At 37.2% G+C, this 25,179-nt stretch overlaps 1 protein-coding gene and 1 long non-coding RNA gene across 18 annotated transcripts in view; one reads left to right on the top strand and one right to left on the bottom strand.

Moving 5' to 3' along the window:
• LRRC4C (leucine rich repeat containing 4C) overlaps positions 1–25,179 on the bottom strand; it is a 490,575-nt gene continuing 465,396 nt past the window's right edge. For 14 of the 16 annotated variants that reach the window (XM_064424956.1, XM_064424957.1, XM_064424962.1 and 11 more), the window contains one exon: positions 1–2,647. In XM_064424956.1, the coding sequence (XP_064281026.1) occupies positions 689–2,605 (1,917 nt within the window). In that variant the 5' untranslated portion in view covers positions 2,606–2,647 and the 3' untranslated portion in view covers positions 1–688. Of the gene's footprint in view, positions 2,648–3,480; positions 3,582–25,179 lie in introns of all 16 variants that reach the window. The other 2 variants (XM_064424968.1, XM_064424972.1) reach the window with 1 other exon arrangement.
• Positions 2,643–25,070, top strand: LOC135303308 (uncharacterized). 2 transcript variants are annotated; one of them, XR_010364766.1, is made up of 4 exons: positions 2,643–7,195; positions 7,297–7,404; positions 8,247–9,455; positions 24,909–25,070. It is a non-coding gene; the product is annotated as an uncharacterized LOC135303308 (long non-coding RNA). The 2 variants fall into 2 exon arrangements; XR_010364765.1 differs by lacking the exon at positions 24,909–25,070 and having other exon boundaries at positions 8,247–10,793.

Genomic DNA, 25,179 nt, shown 5'->3' with positions numbered 1-25,179 from the left:
TACAGAAAAAAACCAATATTTTATTTATAATCTTAGTTTAGTGTTTGAACTACAAATTCTGGTTCTAGAATTGCTTAAAAGATCATGGGTTTTATAGGCTTTCACAAGTAAATTAATTTTTGGTTTGTATTTTTTACTATTTTTTTCCATTTTTTTTCACAGAATGGTGCTTTCGGTAAATACAGAGCAAATCATTACATGGAGAAAAAAGGTTTACTTGTTTTTCTCACTTGCAAAGTTACTGTTATTACTCCATTCTCTGTTGAATAATTTCAAAAAGGGTATGAGAGAACAAAAGAAAAAAGAGAAAGTGACAAAATAGACCGAATCTCACCACTAGAATTCACCATAAAAATTCCCAAAGTGTAACAGAATTCTTACAAAATTTCCTAGATCAGTTCTTTTAGGGAATCAAGATCTCCTATGAAAAATATGGCAAATGGGAGACAGGGTAGGTTGGGCAGGAAAACGGGAACGAGGAGGGTAAATAACTGCAGCAAAAACAGGTTCTGAGGAATACACATAATTTTGTCTGCTTTAGATCACAATAGAATTTTTAATAAATAAATTTCTTTTTCTTTGTAAAGACACTTTTGAAACAGTAGATTTAGCCCAGTCATTTGTGTCATTTGTTTTATAAACCATCTTTTGTTGTCCCCCCACCCCACCCCTTAATGTCATAAATGTTTTAGATTTGAGTCTCTTGAACATTGTCTTTCGAGTTCATTCGGATCAATAACGGTTCATGCACTGAACTGTGTATTGAATTTATTGTGTTAACTGTTGTTGTGTGGTTGAAAGGAGATTTATAAGAGTTATAGTGATTTAAGTGCTCATGCTCTATTGCTGGCATGGGCAAATGACTCTCTATGGGTGTGTCACCTGTAAGCTCATCATCCACATTAATGATCTCTACAGTCCGTGTTGGAGCATGATGGTTCTGCCGGTGATGCTGTTTCCTCATTTTGTAGAAAATTACCAGCATCACAGCTGCCATGAGAGTGATAGCCACAAAACAACCAATTATGATTTTGGTAGTCTTCATAACCTCATCTATTCCTGGGATCCCGTTGTTTGCGTCCGTCACAGGAATGGTGAACGTTTTTTCTGTTGATCTTGTGCTCTGTGGAGTGAGTGAGGTTGTCATGTTAATGGTTTCCCAGTTGGTAACTGGTGTGGGCCCAACCTGCTCTGTGGTCTGTGCCTCATCCTGAGAAGGTTCCACAGTCTCCACCGTGACGGTTGAAAAGTACGTGTAACCAGGGTTATCCAGGGCGGTCACATTCAGTGTGGCAGAAGCAGTGGTATTCCCAACAGAGTTACTCACCATGCATGTGTACAAACCCGTGTCTTGCACAGTTACCTTTGTAAAATTTAACGTGCCATCACTGAGCACAGCAATCCGAACTCTGTATGCCCCATGCGTCATTACAGATCCATTTGGAGTAATCCAAGATACAGAGGTCAGGGAGGTCGATGCCCGGCATTTCATCTCTGCAGCCATGCCTTCTGTGACGTTGAGGTCTGCTGGTGGCTCCACTATGACTGGAGCATAACATGTGAAGTAATTCAGGTCCAGCTCACCAATGTACCTTCCTTTTAAACTGGGGGGAGTGTGGCAACGGGCACAGCATGCAGTGTTGGAGGGTGCCTTGTCTTTAATCCACCAGCTGAGCCAAAGGATATCACAGTTGCAGTTCCAAGGATTGTGATGCAAGTGGATCCTTTCTAGGCGGAGCGGTGTGAACAGGTCATGAGGCAGTAGTGTTAGATTGTTGTGTGCCAGGTTGATCTCTACAAGTGACTGAAGGTTATCAAAAGCATTCCTTTCTATCACTTGAATCTGGGACTGTATCATCCACAATTTCTGAAGATGCATCAACCCTTGGAAAGAACCTGGCCGGATGGCAGTCAGGTGATTCCCAGAAAGATCTAACTCATCCAGTTTTACAAGCGGAGTAAGGTTAGGAATCTCTCGAAGATTGCACATGGCAAGGTTCAAATACCTCAAGTTGGACAGACCTTCAAAGGCACCTTCTGAGATGTATGAAAGCCTTTTCAATTCCCCCAAATCCAACCTCCGGAGGGAAGGGATTCTGTTAAAAGCATAAGAAGGGATGCTCTCAATGGGGTTATTTCTCAACCACAGTTCCTTCAGTTTTGATAGGTATACAAAAGCCCCATTTGGGATAGTGGTCAGACGATTGTCAAAGAGTTCCAAAGTGTTGAGATTGGCCAGACCATTGAAAGCCCCTATTTCAATTGTTCTGATGTGATTCCTGCTGAGCTGCAGGATTTCTAGGTGCCTCAGATGCTTGAAGCTATTAACTTTAATGATCTGAATCTGGTTCTCATGGAGATTGAGTAGCCGGGTGTTGGTGGAGATGCCGTCTGGCACGTCTCTAAGATTTTTCCGTACACAAATCACTTTACTGAACTGGTTGCTGCAGGAGCAGACAGAAGGGCAAGTTTGAGCCCTCACTAGACCAGCCACCACAAGAAGCTGAAGAGCCAACAGCACCACAAGCAGGGGGTCAAATAGGGCCCTGTTAAACCTAGGACCTATCATTATCTGCTGTGGATGTAAGGTCATCTTGTTCAACATTCATAATTTATTTGGTGTTGGTCCTTCTGGAGTTTGAATTGTCTGAAAGAAAGGAAGAAAGGAGAACATTAACTTAATCTCAAATAATTATGTTCTCTCAACAAAGGCTTTCAAGCCTTTTCAGTCAACTTTACCAATTTCTTGAAATACAATACTGAGAACAGGTATAGAATTCCTAATATTATTTTCTGTACAGATATGTATGTCAACTGCAACTGGCAATGAGATAAGAAATAGCCATACATTAGTTCTCCTGCACATTCCAATGTACAGTATATGCAGGTGGATGGCAGATAAGAAGTTCAATCACAATGAATGCCCAAAAGAAATGTAACTCAGGGGAGAGCTGAAAGAAAGGACAAGCATTTAAAAAGGCAAAAGTTAGTAACATAGGAGTCTAATAAGATGGAATTATCAGAGTATTCAAGGTGTTAAACTTTTTTACACATTGCAAGAGAAGAGATAATATGAAAAGCAAGTTTCTGGTATTGGTAAAAATCTCTTGTCTATACAAACATGATTCCTGAATCAGAGTTTAACTAGAAGTCTCTAAAACTAACTGTCATACAGATGACAGGGCAAGATCTTGTCTATAAGAGTTAAAAAAAATTTAAAATTAAAATAAAAAAAGTATACTGAGCATCATCCAATTTAATGATATGTCCTATTCAATTCTTTTGTTTGGCACCAGCAGCAGAGAAACACTCATTAGCAAATGTGTACTGAACACAGAAATGGGAATAGCCATTTATTTAAATGCTGAAAAATATCCCTGTAGCTGCAGGGCTGGCAGTTTCATTGGCACCTTGAAAACACTCTCAAAAAATTCTTACTGCAAAGGGAAAAAAGACCTTCACACTACAAATGATCATTACCATTTTAAGAACTTCAGCATTGATTCATGTGTGGCAGTTTTTATAGTCCCCAGCCTTCGGTTCATTTTCAATCTGCTGCTCAGTTCAAGATTCCTCTGTTGCTGAGATTAATGAAATTTCTTATAAATCAGCCAAAAGTGAAGTCTTAGAAATTACAGCAAGCTTAAAGCATATTTATAACCCAGAGCACCCAGATGGATAGTACATATATATTCAGTAAAACAAAATACCATAAGGCAACGGTTTTCCACTCTAGGCTCCAAACAGATTCATTTTTTGTAAAAAATAGAAACCCTTCTTTTAAAAAAGCCCAAAAAAAACCAAACCAAAAAACCACCAAACCAGGAAAATATATTAAGTTTCATCTCACAGCAATTGATTTAATGAAACACTTTTTTTCTCACTATATATTCAGACAATGTGTTTTTGAGAATTCATTTCTGCATTTTTAAAAAACCTGTTATAAAGTTCAGAGGTAGCAAGTGTTCGCATCTCATTTTTAATAATTTACTGCAGAAAAAGCCAATATAATGGTTAAAAACCTGTGAAGGGAACTAGAAAGTCTGGGCTGTATCTGTATGTTTGATCTCTTTATATGTGCTATTTATAAAACATCGTTCTTGTTATGAAAAATTCATGAAAGTAATGTGTTTTGCAACCTTGAGCAAGTCACTTCTCTCTCTGAAACTTACAATTCTGTCCCATGGCTCTGGAGAACCCTGTGGCAGTAGTGTTAGGTGTTACTGCTCCCACCCTTCTATCCCTTCCCTCTGCCAACAGCTGCACTCCTGAACATCAGCTTCATGGGTTTAGGATAATGTACTTGACTAGATGAGGGGGTCTCTGCTCTACACACCTTCCTTTTCACTGCAGGACCACAAGGTCACTTATCTCTTCAGAGGTGCTGAACAGGATATGTGGAGGAACACTCTAACCACTAAAATTCAAGGTTGCTTTCAAAATCCATCTGCAGTAAAGCTATATTCAAAAAGCAGATGAAAAGGTCATAGTTCCCATCTTTCTTACACAGTTATGAAGAAAAACCTGCTGTTATGGTCAAAAGAATTCTATTAGAGGCTAATATCAATTTTAGGGTTCTTAATTAAGACCTCTGATTAATGAATTTTTTTTTTTTTTTGCAATAATTTGTTTTTCTTTATCATTTTCAAAATTCTTCTAAAACTTATACTCTAAGGACTTGGACTGAGTAATGAATTCCATTAACAAGTAATAAAACAGGCACAGAAACAACTAATTATTTTACCATTGCATTGGTGCAATACTTTTGTCTTCACTGAAAGTGGGATGAGAACTCAGCCTGCTATGTCTGCCTTCAGAGCTGCCAGTTATCCTTGTGTACAAGACTGCTGAGGCACAGGCAGCACGTGGGGCTTGCAGAGGCACAGGAATCTTCTCAGACCAATCCAGTACTAAAGGCCAGCTTTGTAGGATGCCATATAATTCCTCTACCTTTCTTTTTGTGATTGTCTGGTCTCAATCTTGTATCCTGGATTCCCTGAAGGACCAGGAAAACTACAACATTTATAGAACAAAAAAGTACAGAGAAATAAGAAAGGCCATGGGTGAGCAAGCACCTTCAATGTCAGGCTGTGCATACACCAAGTCCCTTCAGCTGCTCTTTTCTAGCCTCCATGAAGCTGATGATCTCAAGCCATGCTGCAAGTACTCCAAGGCACTTTCGTCCTGTTCCAATTACTTGAACTTGAGGGTATCTCCCAACATTTCCTTTACCTAGTTCTTCATCCAGAAAATCTTCCCTTTCCATCACTACACATACGCTCCATGGGGGAAAAAAATCATTTGAGTACATTATTAAAACAAATAAATTATCTAGTTATGAGACTGATCAGTAAATGTTGTCTAACCCAAACCAAAGTGTTTCCATGTCTCTGTTGCAAAAAGATTTTTGAAAGAAATGCTTTTATCTTCTAATGATAAATTCCCTATATCCTTCCTATTTTTGGTTATTGACTGAAACAATGAATCATTCACATAGAACAGCTTTTCCTTGAACTGAAGGCCAAAATTGCCTGTGGCTTTTACATTTACTGTTCTTCCTAGTCCTGTCCTATGGATATCTCAATCAAACATATGCCTCAGTACAACCATCTATCAAAGACCTCCAGGGAAATCTGACACTGTCAGGTTTCTGAAAAATTCATATCTGTGCATACTTCAAATACAAGTTTGGTTACTGACTAATTGATAGCTTCTCTGAGTCTATAATTCTGAAGACAGGACCACCATTTTGTGATATGTGAATACAAAGTTTTAGATATGTTTTCACACTCATTGGTATGTTTGATCTTTCTGTGTCTAAACCATATCTTACTTAATATACAAGTACAGAATATCTATATTGTTATCCCTCTGCAACATTTTCCAGGAGGCAGTGAGAGCAAATCTTAGTTTTGCATCCACCACTTGATTTAACTTTGGAATTAATTTATATTACTTGACTTTTTGCCCTGTCCTTTGTTAGTAAAGGAAGCAAAATGAAATTTTAAGGACAAGACCACACTAAGTGGATTTGGTGCTGCTAAAGTACAGGCAAGATGATGATCCAAAAATGTGACCATGACCAACAGAAAATATATTAGGAAATACATTGCTAGTCCTCACTTCCAGCTGCCGAGGTTTGCATGAGGCTGACATACAGCAATAAGATTCCTGGTGGCTGGAAGAATGTAGTAAAAAGATCCTTTCTTTTGTACTGGTTGTTTTCCAGAGCTCAGAGCTTAAATATTCAGGGAGTCTTGGTGCAGGTATTTCATATCAGGGCAATTTTAAATCATAAATGTCTTGGAAATGCCCTGGGAAAAAAATTTAGCCATCACAAAATCACAGTGGAAAATTAATTTAAAGCCTTGAAGGGTGTTATGGAAATATTTTAATGGGCTTTACATAAAGATCCATCTGGAGCTCTGTACTAGAGTTATTTGCTATTCAATTCCTATTTATGCTAGAGACACCGAAGGTTTAGCTTTACAAGCCCACACATGGAACACAGACCATCAACCAGCATCTTTAGTCTTTGTTGACACCTCTTTGTCTTCTAAGTAACTTTTTTTTATTTTTCTAGTACCAAAATAGCAACTCTACAGTCAATTCAATATCACTAGTGCCCTCTGCTGTGTAGACTAAAAATTTAGTTTAAAATGTTAAGAATTTCCTTACTGCACAGTCAGTTCCCCAGATACAGTACAATTATGAAATGTGTTTCCAAACATGACCTTAAGTCTGTCGGTGGCACTGCTCTAATTACCACAGCATATATCATCTGCTTTTTTAGCAGTATATTCTGTAATGTATATTCTCTTTATGGCCATGGAGACATTCCCAGACATATATGGAGAGCTGTTCATTTGGTTTTCTATTTTCACAGAAATAAAAACCTTTTTTGGAAATCGGCATTTGATACGCATGTTCTCATCTCTATAGCTTATCTGGCTCTCTGTTACTCTCGATGTACTACACATTTTCCTCGGAGCTAAAAGCACTGCCCTCTTAAGATCCAGTGCAGAAGACGAAGCAAGGGATGACAGAACTAATCTACCTCTGCAGCTATGCACAGTGCAACTTTCCAACTTTCTTTAGGGACAGCTTGGAGTATGCTGTGGTTACCCAATTGAATGGAACTTTGCCAAATGTGTATGCAGCGGTAGAGGTACCTTCTTTATGCTTTATGGGCCAGGTAATACTATGTCCTTTATTTTTTTTTTCTTTTCCTTTTTTTTTTTTTGTAATTAGGTCTTGGGCCTTATGTACTTTGTTCTCCCTTTGCTATACTACCAGGAGAAAGTGACTGTGCTCCCTCTGGTTGCTGAAGGATTTTTTCTGTAATGGGGGTCTTTGATAACAAAAGAGAACTTCCACAACATTTCCAAAGATCTGCCTAATGAGGTATGGCAGGTGGTAAAGATATTTCCCCAAGCTTCAGTGACCCTTAGCTGGATCACTGGCAGTTTAGTTGCTGTTGGCAACTCGTGCTTTGCTCTCTCTCTTGTCTGTGAGCCTATGAATAAGTGCTTCAGCAGCAGAGCTGTGCAGTGCAAAGGCCATGGCTGTATCCCAATATATGGTTTAAGATACAGTATGATCCAGCACACTTGGGTTCATGCTGTACCACTGCCATGAAAAAAATTGAGACGTGATGTTATATGTGCTGCATTGAAAATATAGACAGAATTTATCAAGTATCAGGTTTAAACTATCACAGCAAAATTATATAAACCCAAATACATCACAGTTAAGTCTCAGCTGAAAAATTGTTAAATCACAAGAACTCTCCCCCAGCCTTTCCCAGAAAATTTCAGGATGAGAAGCATTCAAATAACTTTTTTCAATTTTTTTCAAGTCGACAAGAAAATTCATTCAGAATTTTCATTCAATGCATTCAGAAAATGTATCTTTGCTTTTCTCTATATAGCGCAGTTATGTATGCTGTACCTCACACCCTTTTAAAGAGGTTTTCTGAGAGAAAAACCCTTTAAAATGATATCTGCATTTTTTCAGAGAACAAACCACTCTACAGTTGCAAATTAAACAGCAAATTTCCAAACATGTGAAAAGGAGCTAGGTGCACCAAGCAATTAATTATGCTGGGAAGTCTCTTCCGGTAGCATCTGCACTGGAGAATTGAAAATATTTTCTGTATGGAACAGAGCTTGGAGTACAGCAGTAAAAATAGGTCCAAATCCCAGGATGACCTTATGCAGAAGTAACTCTTTTGACTCTCTTTTCAGGAACTCTGAATGCTCCAAGGGCCTGAGACTGATCCCCTTTTGGCAGCAATGGCAGCAGAAGCAGCCAAGGGAATTTCAGTGTAGAGACACGCACACAATATGCTTTAGCTCCACCAAGTACTGAAACACACAAGGGTTAGTCTTCGTCCCAGAATAGAGACTGAACTGTGGGCAGGGAGCTCCACCGGGGTCAGAAATGCTCTGCCAACATCTGCTCTGCAAATGCTCCAGCAGCCTCACATGTGTGTCCCCATATGGCTGTGCAGGGTTGGGCCGATGGAACCACATTGCCAGGGATTCACTCACCATAATCTCCTGCCCACCTCACCTCCCCCCTTTTCTCTCTGGAAATACCTTTCCACCTGGCTGAACCCTCAAGGACTTGAGCTCTCAGTTCAAGAGCAGTGCAAGCAGCTTGCATTCTGTTCCTTGCCCCTACACAGTACAATGACACCAATCTCTTCTTCCATGGGATGCTTTTGTCACTAAAAAAGGAACACGTGCTATGCTCTTAACAGACAACTACAAAACATCATCATGCAAAATCAGTGAAATGGTTTATAGCAGGTTTATAATTTTTAAATGGTTTCCTTTTTCTAATCTTATTTTTTATTTCTTCATGGGTTTCTTCCTGTCAGATATGTTTGGCTTTTTTAGAACAGACTGATCTACAATGAAACCCCATGCCTATGACTATAGAACTGGGTAACTTTATCTACATTGCTAAAAATCAGTTTTCCCTTTTCACTTCTATAGGACTTTAAAAGTCTTAACAACAGTTAAGGGAGCCATTGCAATAAAGTCTAAAGTCTTGTTAGGTTTCAAAACCCAGCAGTTTTTATCTATTTGGTTTTTTTATTTTATTTTTAGTTAAATACAGTGAAAGCCAAAACAGGCTAGATAGGCAGCCCTGCAATGCAAACTGATTACTCATGAGACCAGACAAATCAAAACACTCACAATGCAAATTATTCTCCTCTTGGCATGTTTCACTGTTTTGCTCTGGGACATAGTTCTGTGCCCCCTTGAAGCATTTAAGTGTAAGAGGCAGAGTGGATATTGCTGTACCATAGATACTTCCTAGCTCTCTCCTGCAAGCCTTTTAAGACTCAACTGAATCACTAAGACACTGATCTGAAAGACCTAAATGTGATTGGACACATTCAATCCTCCTGAATCACCACTGATTTCAGGGGAGTTCAATCAAGGGTGAGTTTGACCCAGTCTGTCTTTTTCTTCTTGTCTTTCATTTTTTTTTATACAGAAAACAGTTTTATTTCACCCACCTAATTTTCCAGCATGATTTAATGCTTCCTCTCTCATTTCTTCCTAAGGTTTAAAATTTTCTCTTTAACATCAGGTAAAACAAATTAACATGAAATAAACCTTTTAAAAATGAGAATTTGAGTGCACATTGGTCCAAGCAAAAATATTTGCATTTTAGCTAAAAATTAAGATATTTCACAATGCTTGAACCTCAATCAGTCTGGTATTTCTCTTTATTTATAAATATAATTTTACTCTTAAGCATCGTTCGCAGTTTGTATCCTCAGTAAAACTAATTTCACAGGAAAATCATAGAAAACATCAGATAATATGTAATGAATGTTTCTTAAGGACAAACTTAGATATCTTAAGAGGAATTATATTACTTCTTTGTTGTCTTCTCCCTGGATGCCACTCCAGGGAGTCACTCCAAAGGTGATGAGGACAGAACAATCCCAACTTCTCTGTTCAGACTGTTCACAGTTGTATGAATAGGAGCAATCTATGAGCTATTCACAATTAGCTAAAATACTTTCATAAAAGCCACCACAATACAGCTTGGTTCTAGTGCACCCAGAAACATTCTAGAATTTTAATTGGAATTAACTTTTAAGTGGGTTAATTCTATTGCATTAAATCTTAGTGTGGACATTCTTATTTAGAATTTAATTTAACCTAAATTGAATCAAGGCCACTGTAACTTCAATTAAGAGTGTCCATAAAAGAATGTAATGTAGTTTAGCTAGTCCCTTTTCAAAGTTAATTTGGATTCATTTTCTTGAGACCCCTTATAGACATTAGGAACTTTTGTTCTGTATTGACTTGGGCTTGATTCAAACCAATTACATAAAGGTAAAAAGGTTTTCTACCTCATCACTGATCCCCCTGGGTTACTGAAGTTCCATTTTGCTTCCCTAATTCAGTTGATTAAATACATTTTCTCTGTCATTTTGTTGTTTGTTTCATCTCATACCTCCTTCTGGACAGATATTTATGTAGGGGAAAACAGGCAACTGAACAATAGAAATTTTACAATAGCCTGATAATAAAATTATCTTAATTACAGAAGTCTGTCATGGTACCTCATGTGCCAACCATGATATAAGAGGAAGTCAGAGAAACACCTTCAAGATTTCCGTCTCTTATGGCAGAAATATCTTAGTGAGCAATAATTAAATAGCACTATTTCTATAACTATGCTTTCTTAATTACTTTTTCATTCATTATCAAACTAAAATCACAGATCCATATTAGGAAGGCATTTGAGAGCCACAACAAAATTAGCACAAAAACAACCTTAATAGAAACTATATACTGTTCTAAAGCTCTGGTCCAAAACAGCACAGGTTTTAGTCCTGTCATACTGGGGTCATTTTTTGAAATACTATACTATTTTTTGGTTTTAGAGGTGATTGAACATCTGTTTAACATCTATTGAACATAGTACAGTGATACTTTATTTCAAACAAACTAGTTTTGGTCCGGTATAATATTATCAATTTTTATACATGGAAACATGAAATTTTAAATTAACATCCTTTTTAAAAATGTACTAGAACATTTCAAACTGGTAGGTAAAAATCTATTACTTTATGTAGCATTAAAGTTTGTGTCTTTTAAAAAATGGAAAAGCGAAAATGTGCAAGGCTCATGGAATCCAAGGTATTAGCCCTGATTACTTTCAGAATTTTCTCGCTACTCACAAATGATCAAAAGAGATGTGGGAAACGTCAGGTCAGAACAACCTAAGAATGCATATACAAATGTAGCCAGTATAATGAAGAGAAACAAACAAACAAGCAAACAAAAACCAATTAGAATATATGCTTGCACTTAAGAAAGTTTCATCCTAACCTTAGGAAATTGGAATCTAGTTTTTAAAATCCAAAATATAATTTCCTATGTTACAATATTTGCACTTGTCTACTGAATGTGCTAACACTGAATAATCCTGTCACCCATACACATCATCCTCTGAGCCTTGTTGAGCTCTGGACCTCAGCAGATAACACAGACAAGAAGACAAAAATATTTTAGTTTGATGAACATACAATTCAGTAGGAGTTTTCTATACTTCTCTACAGTTTTGCAACAGAGATACCCTGGTAAAAGCAGAAGTAATTTTAAAAGATTTGAAGATTACTTTGATGTTAGCAAATCAGAGAATTGTCCATTTCAGTGGCATGAAAAGATCGAGTTTGTACAATAATAACTGCAGTTTTTCCAAATGCACTTTGTATTATGTAAAACAGAGGAGACCGAGGGATGAAAGGAAATTATATTAAAGCAGCCATGGAAAACCTTCATCAACATTTTTTTGCAGTATGATTTAAAATAGGTATGTGCCTATCATCTATGCCATGATGATGTGTCAAGAACAGTGTTCTCCTGTTTTTCTGTTTTAATTATTTGATGCTGAGCTGGAGAAGTGCTTGATAGGTATTTCATAACCTTGATAACCATAGGCTGTATTGTTAATATGTATTATTTCAAAATACCTTCTGGGAAAATCATACCCGGCTAACAACACACTAAAGCACCAGAGTCCATTTTGCACCATTGCATTTATAGTGGCTAACTGAGTCCAAATTACTTCCTCAATTCTGTTAATAAACAAAGCAACAAAGAGAAAAAGAGAAATGAGTTAAAAAGTTAGGGCTGCAAATAGCCTTGAGTCTAGCAAATGATGGTTAAACTTCTTGTCCTTGTAACTATGGAAACCCCTTAAGGTAAGAGTGGAACACAGGCACTTTGTGGTCTGCAATTTACAAGCTGTTTATTTAATTATGAAGGAATATGAAACTGTTAGGGGCAATGCAATTATCCTACTGTGATAGTGTTTTGAAAGAAAAAATAGGTACAGAAAAATATAAGAAGTTAATTTTTTGGAAAATTACTTGTTTCAGGAATTCAATGAATCTGCAGCACATTGTTTTTTACTGAAATCTGCGATTTTTTTTTTTTCCCCAAAGAGAGTGAGGAGCCAAAATTAGTAATACGACATTTTGCCATAATATCCCTCAGTAGATTCATAGTAATTATGTCCATTCTATGCTTCATGAACAAAACCAATGTCAGGGTGTATTTCAATTAAACCCTAGGTGTTACCAAAGTGCAGTACAGCCAGAATAGCAAGCACATTATTACCAGCTCTATCACTGTTGGGCAATGAACAGGTCACAGGTTCTCTTGTGCACAGCATTTGTACACCTTTAAATATCACAAGTGGGAGAATGTTTCAATTCAATTTAGGAGGCAGCTAGTGAAATAAAATTAAGAGTGAAACTATATGGTGACTCAGGGGGACTATAACAACTACTTACAAGTATTTTCCTGGATCTGAACAACAAACTTTGACCTGAGAGTTGTGTTATTGAGAATTGCTTGAATGTAGTGACCCCAGGGCCCTTTGCATACTATGGGAGTTTTTGGTGTCAATCTGTCATTCACTGGATTGCCATAATTAGATGTCAAACACACCCTCACAAGACCTCTGGGAAAAAAGACAGGTAATATTATTCTTGTTTACAGCTGAAGAATTTGAAGCAATAATGGATTAAATTAGTTACTAAAATTTAGGATGTGTATATAAGACACTTTGCCAACGTGAGCTTCACACTCTATACTGGCCACATGCAATACATGTATAATCAAGAATCTGCTGCAAGTTGTTGACACTATAAATGGCAAAACTGAAGATATACTTTGGGACTTTGAAACTGCAATTTGTAATGCTACTCCTACTTGAAATTCATTGGAGTCTTCTACCCAGACAACAAAGCACAGACATCAGTCTGAATGACTTGAGATGCAGTCCAATCCTTCCAACAATGATAATGATAAAATTACTATAAATTATAAAAGCTGAAAGCAAATTCCTTCCATAGTATTGTATAACTGGCAAAATGTGGCATTCATTATAATTTGTAGTCATCCAAGTAAGGAAATGTAAAGCCCTTGAGATAGAACAACAGTTCACCTTCAGAGCTAGCCTCAGCAGCTGAAGAAGGAGAGGGAAGACCAAGTGGATTTATCTCCATTCAGCATCACTCTCCATGCCCAGCCACCCAGCCAGGTATTCCCATGGTGTGGACAAGAGAGCACCCAATGAAGTGTTCTCCTGTCCACACCATGGGAAGTTATTTTCTCCAGGAAAATGCTGTGGAAGACAGTGCCAAAGACTTTACTAAATTCCAGGAGAACAACATCCACAGCCCTTCCCGCATCCACTAGGTGGGTCACCTTGTCACAGAAGGAGATCAGGTTAGTGAAGCAAGACCTGCTTTTCCTAAACCCGTCCTGGCTGGGCCTGATTCCCTGATCCCCTATACCTGCTGTGCAATGGCACTCAAGGTAATCTGCTCCATGACCTTCCCTGCCATGAGGTCAGACTGATATAGACTCTACAAATCTCATTTTCATTAGCTATATTCTCTCAAGTGTCAATTCTTCTCTAACGAACACGTTTCTGACCTGGTAAAGGACTCATGCTGTTTCATGTATTACAGTACTGTTGAAAGATAATGTTTCAAAAACAGTTTCACTCCAAAGGGACTAATTACTAAAGTTTTAATTTCTAGATTCCAATAATTAGTTAATTAACCCCCAAATATCTTTGTATAAAGCATAATCATAGGGTCACACATGCACATATAAGATGACATTTGGATTTTACCTTAACAGGGAATAAGCATCCTTTAACCAACTTAGCTTAGTCAGGCACTGGAAGCAAAAAAAATGAGAGAGAACTAGGTCCAGTTTTATAACTATGTCAACCACTTTAACATGGCAAAATAAAATAATTATATATTTTAACCAGTTTTAATTTTATTAAAATGTTAAATTAATTCTGGAGTAACTTAATATTGGAGCACTGTGTTTCTATATGTGCTGAAATATGACACTAGAAAAATCCCATATCATCCATCTCAATGCATTTTCTTGAGGTATCCAAGACATAGTGCATATCTTTCCAGAATATCATCTGATTCAAGAATTGATAATATAGATCTGCCTAGCAAGTTATGATTAACAATGAGAGCTTTGAATGAAGCTTGGTGAAAATCCAAGTCTTTAAAGAAATTAGTGAGAAAATGTGGCAAAATACATGAGTTATTCTAATTTTGTCCAGACAACCTATAAAGCTAAGAATCATAAATTATAAAGATAGATGTTATCTCTCTAGAACATCATACTACAGGAAGTCTTATAGAGAAAAATAATAGATTACTTTTCACACAGACATGGTTTTAAAATTGATGAATACACCTTTTTTTAATGGAATATATTCTCTACACAAGCTCCTTATAACCTGCTCATCAAAATCACTGGCCAAATTCAAAATATTATTACACCAATGTGAAAGTCATATCAGATCCAGGAAAACTAGCTTATAATTCTTTAGAAGATAATAATTTTCACTATAGTGCTGTGTATCTGCTTCAAGCTACCAAAAGGCTCTAATGCCCAGTTATCAGCAGTGCTGCCTGCTTGTTCAGCTGTTCAGACTCTTAAATGCTGATACAGTATTCTATGTGCATGAGCTCACCACACACTTGCATTTTTAACTAGTTCCATGAGAGACAATCATAGGTAAAAATTTAGTCCTACAGAAACCAAAGGGAGTTTTGCACTTGGTTTCACTGGAGTCAGGACTCCATACCGTATATCAATGAGAATTTACTATATAGTGCCAACTGCAGATTATTGCTGATGTAAGCACTAGGGCTTTGATGACATTCTTTTAGGATAGTTTTCAGGGATATGAAAATGTAATTTTCATTTAATTAAAACTGTCACAAAACATAAAAGGAAAAAAAATAGTAACTGAGACAGCTAAAAAAGAGTTCCTATAAATAAAAGTTGGCTATAAAAAAAACAGTAATACAATATTTTAAAATGTCAATATATTAATGCAGCTGATTTAAAGCAGCTGTCATACCTTATGGTAACAACTAGCTTCCAGAAAAGGAGAACGTTACTGATAAAGACCCAAGTATTGAATTTAAGTTATTTTTTCATTCTGTTCATTGAAAGATACAGTTACTATAGGCAACACCTGATCTGGTCAATAGTTAAAGATGATAAGGCAGTCGTCCTGTGAAGTATCTGAAGACTTTTGGCATCATCAGACACTCTCCCACCAGAGTATTTCGCACCAGTTCCATGTACTTGTGAGCTACTAAAAGCAATGACAAATACAAGTGTTAATTGGCATTTAAATATCAATGATACACAGCATGTCTATTGCCAACACTGCGATGTCTTGCAGACCTGCATCACATGGTGGACATTTTAGACTGGAAGATTACACAATTAACTGCAGTGTGGATTTTGCTATCTACCTACAGGCAAATACAGTTCTTTGCCTATTTCTAGAGATATCCACTTGTGCAAGAATGCCTAATGGCAGCTATTACCAAGTAATTGTCTGTCATTGTCTGCCTTTCATCTGCAAGAATAGTTTTAAAACTTGGGTTCAAGCATCTTAAGAAAAGCACCTTAATTTCTTTATTCATATTGTTGTTCATATCTTCATTACTTAAGAAAGCTCAGAAAGTGAGAAAATGTAATCACAGCAACTAGAACCATCAAAGACTTCAGGGGGTTCTGTCTCACAGTCTTCACATAGAGGCACGGAGATTTCCTTTACTAGACCTGATTTCTGGGATCTAAATTGCAGAAGGATTTCATGGAAGACAGGACAGCTGCTGTGTATCAGAGATAAGGAACATGCACAGATTTAAGAATTTCCTCTGACACTGCAGCCATAGATCTAAATCTAAGCTATGACTAGCTGGGAGGGAATGATGGAAAAAAATATATATAGGGAAAAGAAAGTGATATACATAACACTTCCCTGTGGCTGTTCTTTATAACTTTTTTCTCCTTTTCAGTAGAGTGAAGACAACATTTTTCTCTGTAATTCTAGGAAATTGTCTGAACTTAGACCAATTTCCCAGATGGGATAAACTGGAGTTGTTTCATTCAAGTCAATGAAACCAGATGATTTTTATTTCAGTTGAAGGTTGTGATCCTTGGTACCCTCTAAACTAGACTTATTCATTCGTGAAAAATAAGCTTTCTTGGGAGATCTTAGAGCAGCGTTCCAACACCTAAATGGGGCACACAAGAAAGCTGGAGAGGGGCTTTTTACAAGGCCATGCAGTAATGGCATGTGAGAAAGTGGTTTTAAAATGAAGGAAGGCAGACCCAGATCAGATATCAGGAAGAAATTCTTTACTGTGAGGCACTGGGACAGGTTGCCCAGAGAAGTTGTGAATGCCCCATTCCTGGAGTTGTTCAAGGCCAGGCTGGATGGGGCTTTGAGTAACCTGGTCTAGTATATATCTCTGCCCACAGCAGAGGGGATTGGACTGGATGATCTTTAAGATCCCATCCAACTCAAACCATTCTATAATTTCATAGGTTTATGAATATCAAGAGGTTCAGACAGCCAACTGCTATGAAAATTGAGCTTTTATAAAGTAGGCTTAGAATGGTAAAGACAAAACTAACTGTTTTAACCATGAAATAAAGAATTCTGATTGCTGAGAGGTGGAACAATAATAATCATACCTTAAGGGTGGACCTTGTTTTAGTTCTCAAGAAATACACTTTCCTTTTTCTGAATAATGAGGTATTTCCTTTCTCTCTTTTTTCTTCCTTATTGCAATAAATTATGGAGTTGCAATCAAAATTATGAAATAAAAACAGCAGACATAATCCACGTCAAGGAAAGAGAGGTTCTTATCTCCTTTACAATATTGTCTGGTGTACACAAAATTTAGGAGGTTTTGCATTGACTAATAGATGGTAATAGCTTAGAGTTATATATTAGCTTTTATTTAGGTTTTTCCCTGTGTTTTAAATCCTTCATTGAAAAACAACATCCGTCCGTCTTGTCTGTCCATCCATTCATCCATCCATATCTATCTATCTATGACAGTTACTTTATTTCCCACTGAAACCTAAGTATTTCTGGAGAGACTCATAGCAGGTTTTTTTATAGCTTACCATGTTATACCAAGAAATGTTGAAGACTGCTGTCTTCAACTGAAATCAAAGGAAAACTTCAGAAAAATGGGCTATATATCTATGCTCAAATTTGACATAAAGTAATTAGGGTAAACTTCCCTAGTGTTTTGGAAAATATATATTTGGAAAAGGATTTTGCTCCAAGTGGAGTGGATTTTTCATTCACCTCTATCATGTTAAAGAACAGTTTTTTCTGACAGAACAGCACTAGAACACTGTTATAGAACTAGACTGGGAGAACAATCTGCTTTTACAAATTTGACAAAACAGCTTCTTGTAACTTTCCATTTTGTTCAGCAGATACAATAGATTCTTTTTAGGAGAGACACAAAGCTAGGTACCCAATGGGAAGAGACTGGTACCCTACATCCTTTAGCTAATATTAAGCTAAGCACACTGATCTTTCTAATCTTTCCATCAGTATTTGCAGAAACATGTTCCAGACAGTGTCTTTTCCCTGACATTTGTCCTGAGTGAGACAGGGTGTGAGAGATAACTTGGGAAACAGCCATGAATTATCTTAGCTCTTCCTCAGAGAGTAACCATCATTTGGTGGGATCTATTAACATTCAGTGTCTGCTGTCCAGACTGCCCTGAGCAACATTTCTTACTAAAACAGGTAACAAATTAATGTTCAGTGGCAAATACCGGGATTTAAAGTGCACTCTGTAGGTAACCACAAGAAGAGAGCAAAGCTATATTAAAATCTGTTCATAATATTTTACAGCTGTTTAAAGAAGGAACGTTTTCTGCAGCTCCACAAAGCAGCCCAGTAAGACTTCAGTATACTGATGTCAGCAAAACAGTTTAATAGTTCCTCCTTAATGTATAAAAGTAGCATAGTAAGGCACCTTTCAATTTAATTAAGGGTCTTCTAAGAACTGATGAAATTAATTTCTCCTTCTTAAAGAATCCTAAATCCTTATTTTAAAATTTAATTTACCTGCAGTCTGGTGTCCAAGATGTCAGCAAATTTTTTTTTTCCTTAAGTGCAGCACAAATTGTTAAGTAAGTTTAAAATTATATAGCAGCAAAAAGAAAAGATTTTTTTTTTTTTCTTTTAATGGTTTGGGGTGCTTTTCTTCTCACCAGGATCCCTCACATTTATACTAAATACAGCTTCATTTCTCAAAATTAATTTTAACAAGCTGTACTTAAGAGTGAGAAATGCACTTACTAGACTATATTCAACTGCTCTTTGTTTGTTATTATTTCTTTTTTACCAAAAGGCAAAGTAAGAACATATTAGGAAAGGAGAGGAATTTTACTAGTCATTGCTGAACAATATGAACAGACAATGCAAAACCAGCAGACAATATAGCTGGAAGCTGGTACAGAACTACTGCTGTCCTTGTGAAATTCTGATTTTCAGACTGTTGATTCAAGGATTTTGAACTGGGCTTTGCTTCACCTTCCTTGCAGACGGCAAGGAATAATCTAGAAAATGCAAAAATTCCATTTTCAATGATCCTTGGCCATACCACTCTGCCCATTATGTAATGGCACAATCAGCAAAAAAATGAATAAAAATCAAAGATCCATACTTCATACTACAACTAAAATGACCTGACTTTTTATGCTCCTGAGTAAAAGGTCCTTTTTTTCTGAACACATGCTGAATTTTGCTATTTTTGGAACGTTCTCTCAATGGGAAGTTTCAATATAAATTCAGTGCATAGCAACCGCTTCATTCAACACCAAATTAGTTATGGATGCCGAGCCAGTGCTCTATGCCATGAAGAATGCCTGTAGAAAGTCCTGACTGTGTGTAATAGTGGTTACTGTCAAAAATAAAATTCATAGGCCAGATCCACAGCTTGTATAAATCAGTGCAGTGTCACTGGCACAGGCTCTGTCTCACTGCACCCATTTAAATAGTTTCTCAAACATTTCTCAACATCCTCCAACATTTTTGTCCAAGTGCTGGTTCAGGTAACTGCAGGCCAAAGGACATACATTTAAGAAAAACAACAATAACAGCAAAGGATACCATCTCTCTTTATTCACTATTAATGAGCAAGAATGAAGATTAGGTTTTTTAAAATATTTGTCTGGTAATTAGTTCATTATATTCTTATGGAAATTCTACTTAATACAGTATTTCTCAAAAATGTTTCCACTTAAACAACATCAGGTTCACAAAGATCCTCTACAACAATTTCTGTCTCTGTCCTTTGCAATGACAATTGGATTTCTGTCACAAGGAATAAACAAGGGGAGGTTCCTAGTAGATGTGGATGATGGCTATGAGGAATTCAGTCTTTGATATGCATGGGAGTCTTTCTTCTGCAATGAAGGTTTGGATTATAAGTAGTTACACTTAAATTCCATTTTCACTCCTGATGAATTATGACTTGCCAAAGCCGTGTCAAAATTAACAAACAAATTCAGAATCAAAAGTCACAAGTTCAAGCTCTTTTTTCGTGTAAACAATGTTGTTTTCACAACAATATTAAATCCACCTTAGATATACTTTCATCAACTGGTACTAAATTATCAGCTGTTTTGAACTGCAGAAACTAAACTAATCACTTTATCTCCCATATTTGCCCAGTCACCTCACTAAAGGATAACTCCTGTGCCATTGACCAATGAAGTGATTAAGAGGACTTCACAAGAAAAGTTGGAATGTTTCTGTGACACTGCTGTTTCCCACTTGTCCCTTCAGGCAAATGTCATACCCCTTAACAGTATCACATTTTCTTATGCAGTATGCAGAAATATCACCTTTCTGTTTAAAGTTACAGATTTATCTTAAACATGAGTTAACAATTAGAGAAGGCAACAGCCCTTTCATTATTTTGAATGTCTGACTTAGTGTGGCCTTAACAGCACTTCAGTTAACTTAAGAAAAAAACTGCATAAAACTATCAGGACTGTATTAGAAAAAAGTACCCATACTATTTGATACTGATTCCTTTCTTGCTCACAAGTATGAGATAATATTATTCTTTTATTTAAAGCAGCTGGCTGCAGAATCTGGAAAATGCAAAAAGGCTTTGCCAAGAGAATGAACTTCAAAAATTGTTCTGTAGTTTAACACCTGTAGTTTATTGTCCCAAATGCATTTAAAGTGCAATGTTAATATACTTTACAGAATCACTTAAAATATTGGTATAGAAAAAAAAAATCATACTCACTTTATAAGGTAGAACTCTAGGTTTGCTGGAAATGAAAGAAGCATTTGTCCAAACAAGTCAGTCTTTCAGAGACTTTTTCCCCCCGTACTTCCTTGCCTACATGTAGTATCAGATACCTGATGTATCTGAAAGATCAGTCTTCACAAGTTAATCTTAAACGTGTCATAGAAATACAACTTTCAAAATTGGCTTTTGGAAGCAATGTAGGGATTTTTTACTCTGCCCCTCGTTCATTCCCAGTAAAGCTGGGTGGTGTATGTGACATTTGCCATTAGTTGCAACTTTTAGTTGAAGAAAACTATGTCCTGTGCCACAGCTAATGGGGTAATTCCTGTAGCTCTTGTAGCAGAACCTTTGTTCTGCAATACTGAAGATTATAAATTTATACCCTGCTGCTAAAATATGCGGTTGGGGTCATTATTCAGTCTGAGCTAAAGCTGATTTGATCTTGAAACTCAGCAGAGCAGCTTCCTGACTCAAGATCATAGAATTATAGAGTCTTTCTCAATAAAGGGTCAGATAAAAAAAAAAAAAAAATCACAGGGGGGGTGGAAATCAAGAAGCTCATTTCAGCTAATTACTACCACCATATCTGGCTCATTAGTGCCACTGACTCATGTGGTGTGAAAAACCAAATGAAAAGGCTGCACACCAGCAAACTAAACGTGAAAAATAGTTTTTGTAATTATAAATGAAATAGAATAATTGATTTATGGTCAATTAGTCCTCTGACCATCTGACATAACTGAAGTGGTAAATAGGTAAAAAATGCAAAAAACATAGGAGAAACTTGTGAGAAAAAAAAAAGATATAAACCAACTTCTTAATAAGCTGTTGTCTTGTCATAGATTTTTTAAAAAATTTACTTCATCTCCTCCCCTCGTCCAAAACTACTGCTAACAGAACTTAGTGATCAATAGCCTGTTATGCAATACCATGAAATGTACACAGCGGTTTTGATGATAATAAACTATTCAAAAGCTTGGAAATACTTTTTGCAGAGCCGGGGGATAAAAATCTAAAGAACTTAATTTCTACAGATTTTACAAGAGAGGTTTATCCATCCTACAAGATAACCTCCAACCACTATCTAAAAGAAATAATTTTAGTTAGGTTCTGGGGAAGAAATACTGGCCCCAGTAAAATAATTAGAAAAATACTTTCTAATTTCTTCCCACAAGAGTTTCATTACACTCTCGATGTTTTAAGAAGAAAATAAATGCAGTCCTGTTCAATTTGTAGAAGATCTCTATTCTTTTCATGCCTGTTAAATGCTACATCGGGTTCTCTCTCACTCAAATATATTTTCTTGTGAGTCATTTAGAGCTAAGCACAAATACACAGAGATTTAAAGGACTGAAGCCAGCATGCTTCATGATAATCAAATCTTTAATTCCTAAAGTAGGAGTAAGGTATCTACCTAATTTTGAGGATCTGAGCCAGAGCTACTCTTTACAACTTTTTTTTGCATAGTTCATAGTAATTTTCCTGGTGTTTTAAAAGCCTTCTTCTATTGGGTTCAGTTGAGTAATACACAGATCATCTATTTCTAAGCTAGAAAGAGAGCCATGTTGTGATGTACTCTAATTTAGGGTCACCCACCCCTTTTATTAGTGTGTGTACTCCAGATAGAAATAAGAAAAAATTATGGAGTGGAGAAAGTGCAGAATTATAATATGCAGTAGATGTTTATGCAGAGGATCTGAAACCATTACCAGTCCTTTGAGACAGTCCTGAGAGACTAGGATTCAACAACCTGAATATTGTGCCATGCAAATGAAACTGAATTGCTTCTGGGGAGAGGTAATGAAATGGGAAGATGAGTGTCTTCATTGCCATTTTCTATTTCATAGAATAATCATGCCTTAAAGCTGCTGAGACCAGTTCCTCAGATACTTGTTTGTGACTTGGGCTTCCAGACAAATCATGACATTTACAAGTGCTGTTTCATCCTTCCAAAGATGTTAGCCCAGCTGACTATCTATTCTGTTCTTAGCTGAGAGGTGAATACATAAACATATCAAAACATATATATTTCATAGACACACATACTTAAAAAGAGATAGGGACTGGAATTAATTTCTCAAAAGTGGAAATAAACTCGCTTGCCCACTGACTCACCCTAGCCTAGCCTTGTTTGAGGATAGTCACATGATCCATTAATTTGAAATCTAATTATGCTCTACTACTAAGCACAAATGCAGGGAACTGCATGTACCCAAGGAGACATTTCAATGAGCTTTCCTCTGTGGAATGTCTGCAATACCTAATTTTAAATCAGGACCCAAGATTTTGCCTTCACTGAAATGAAGCTAATCTCTGCACAGTGAACCAAAAGAGCATTCCCTTGATAGTGGTGTCTGTGTTGGGCCAGACACAAACATGAGCGAATTACATTCCAGTCCTGAGAATTACTCAAAATCTCCTTCTAATGTGTCTTGTTGAGTTGGCAAATATATGTTCCTATGTGACTAAAAACCCCTCTTAAAAAAAAAAAAAAAAAGATATCTCAGTGTTTTAATTACATTAAATTTTTAGTTCTACTTTATCCTTTAGATTTAACAGCATAGGGAAACAAGTCTATCAACAGAGGAACAGATCTGTGTAGTCTGTCTAAAATTCACCCCAACTTTTCTAAGATGGATTCACATGGGAAACCTTCCTTTGTTGAAGACCTGGGTTTTTTTTATAAAAAACCAGTTCTTATGGTGCAATCGGCACCCTTATATCATTAAAAAAATACTGTAACTGCTGGATTGTCTCATTTGAAAACACATCCAGCAGCATAACAGAAATGTGCAGTTCATTGCAGCTGGGATTCAGCATGCACTAAGATGACCTCCTAAAACTCTGCATGATCAAAGATTTCATCAAAAAATTTGTCACCCATGGTTTTAGTCCTTCTGAAACCTTGAAAATCAAATTACGTTAAAGAGAACATTTTAGTCTTATTATCACTGCCAGCATAAACAATTCAATCAAAATGATCACAGCCAATAAAAATCAGCAAAGCTCACAGGTTTTAAAAATTACCTGATCACTAGCACAGGGAAATCACTATCAGTTTCTAAAAACAGCTGTGGATAGGCTGTGCTTTTATAACCCATTAAAGGTATCTTAATTTGTACAGTTATCAGGGTTCCACTATTTCACATTGGTCCTTCAGAGGAGCTTTATCTGAACACAGTGTTCCATACCAGCAGCCCTGCAATCAGCAATAAAATATAATGACCCAGTGTTAACAGCACAGTGTGCTAGTTTTAGCAGCATGTCAGTCAATGGTTTTGTTAGTTTGGCCAGGAAAATTCCAACTTGCCTGTAAATTCAAGTAGATAGAAAATACCTTTTTATCCAAGTCTGCTGCAGATGTCATCTCTGGCTCTCACTATATTTTTTCCCCAGACCAATTAAAGACAGCTTGTCATTATTGCTAAAGTATTCCTAAGTCCAGCTCCAGACACAGAAGGGAGTCATGGCTTTATGGTTTATTATGGAAGTAGCTGGGTTTTCAATTCCATAGGCACACAGAGCCAGCCAAATAAACGCTTCCCTTCTGCCACACACAGTTCTCCAGTTACATTGTTAGGTGCTTTCAGCTTCATTTGAAACATCAGGTACTGGTCATTGCTTAAAGCAAGATGCTGGATGTCATGGTTGTGTGACCGGATCCAATATGGTAAAATCTCTCCCTGCAGGAAGCAGACATCTCTCTAGATAACTGCGGCTGCTGCCGTGCCGATCACACTGCGGGCAGTGCCGTGTCTGCAGGGGGAATTTATGGGCACACACTGCAGGCAAGGGAGGCTGGAAAGCTGGGGGCAGAGCAGGCGGGCTGTGGAAACATCGTGGATGGCCAGCAGTCCCCATCGGGCTGTACCGCAGCAGAAAATGAGAGCGCGAGGGAGCTGCTGACAGCCCACACACTGGATGATGGGTTTCTTTCTGAAATGAGGAAAGTAAAACAACACTCAGCAGTGATGAAAAGACGTAAAAGAGCAGCCCTGAACTATCACTTCTTTCAGTGTTGCAGGGACTGGCTCTGTGCCCAAGGCAAAATTACATCTAAGCTCTCACATGCAGCTGAGCAGCTGAGAGGGAAATGGTGGTGTGTGCAGGGACTATCTGAGTTAAGTTCCCATTTCTAATTGATCCTAAAAGAAGCTGAAGATTCCATCTTCAGGATTCAGCCTAAATGTTATGAATGTCTCTTTTTTTGCAGCCTTGTGCAGCCAAACGTAGTGTTGTGAAGCGATACCAGGCTGTCCCTATAGGACATGTAAAATCTTTATTCAGGAAAGCTGCAGCTCTCAGAAACAGTTCCCCAGTGCTGCGCCCTCACATCTGCGCTCCACTAAAACCAAGGAACCTCTATAAACGCTGATGGCCTCCCCAAAAAAGCAGCTGGTCTCTGCTATTCACCAAGAGGTATCGCTATGGTGGTGGTTTGTCTAGATCTAAATGTGGGGGTCAATGGGTGTTTGCTGGTATTG

Source organism: Passer domesticus, chromosome 6 (assembly GCF_036417665.1).
Source record: "Passer domesticus isolate bPasDom1 chromosome 6, bPasDom1.hap1, whole genome shotgun sequence".
NCBI classification, from domain to species: Eukaryota; Metazoa; Chordata; class Aves; order Passeriformes; family Passeridae; genus Passer; species Passer domesticus.
Note: the sequence above shows the minus strand (reverse complement) of the source record. Positions and strands in the feature narration are given on the sequence as shown.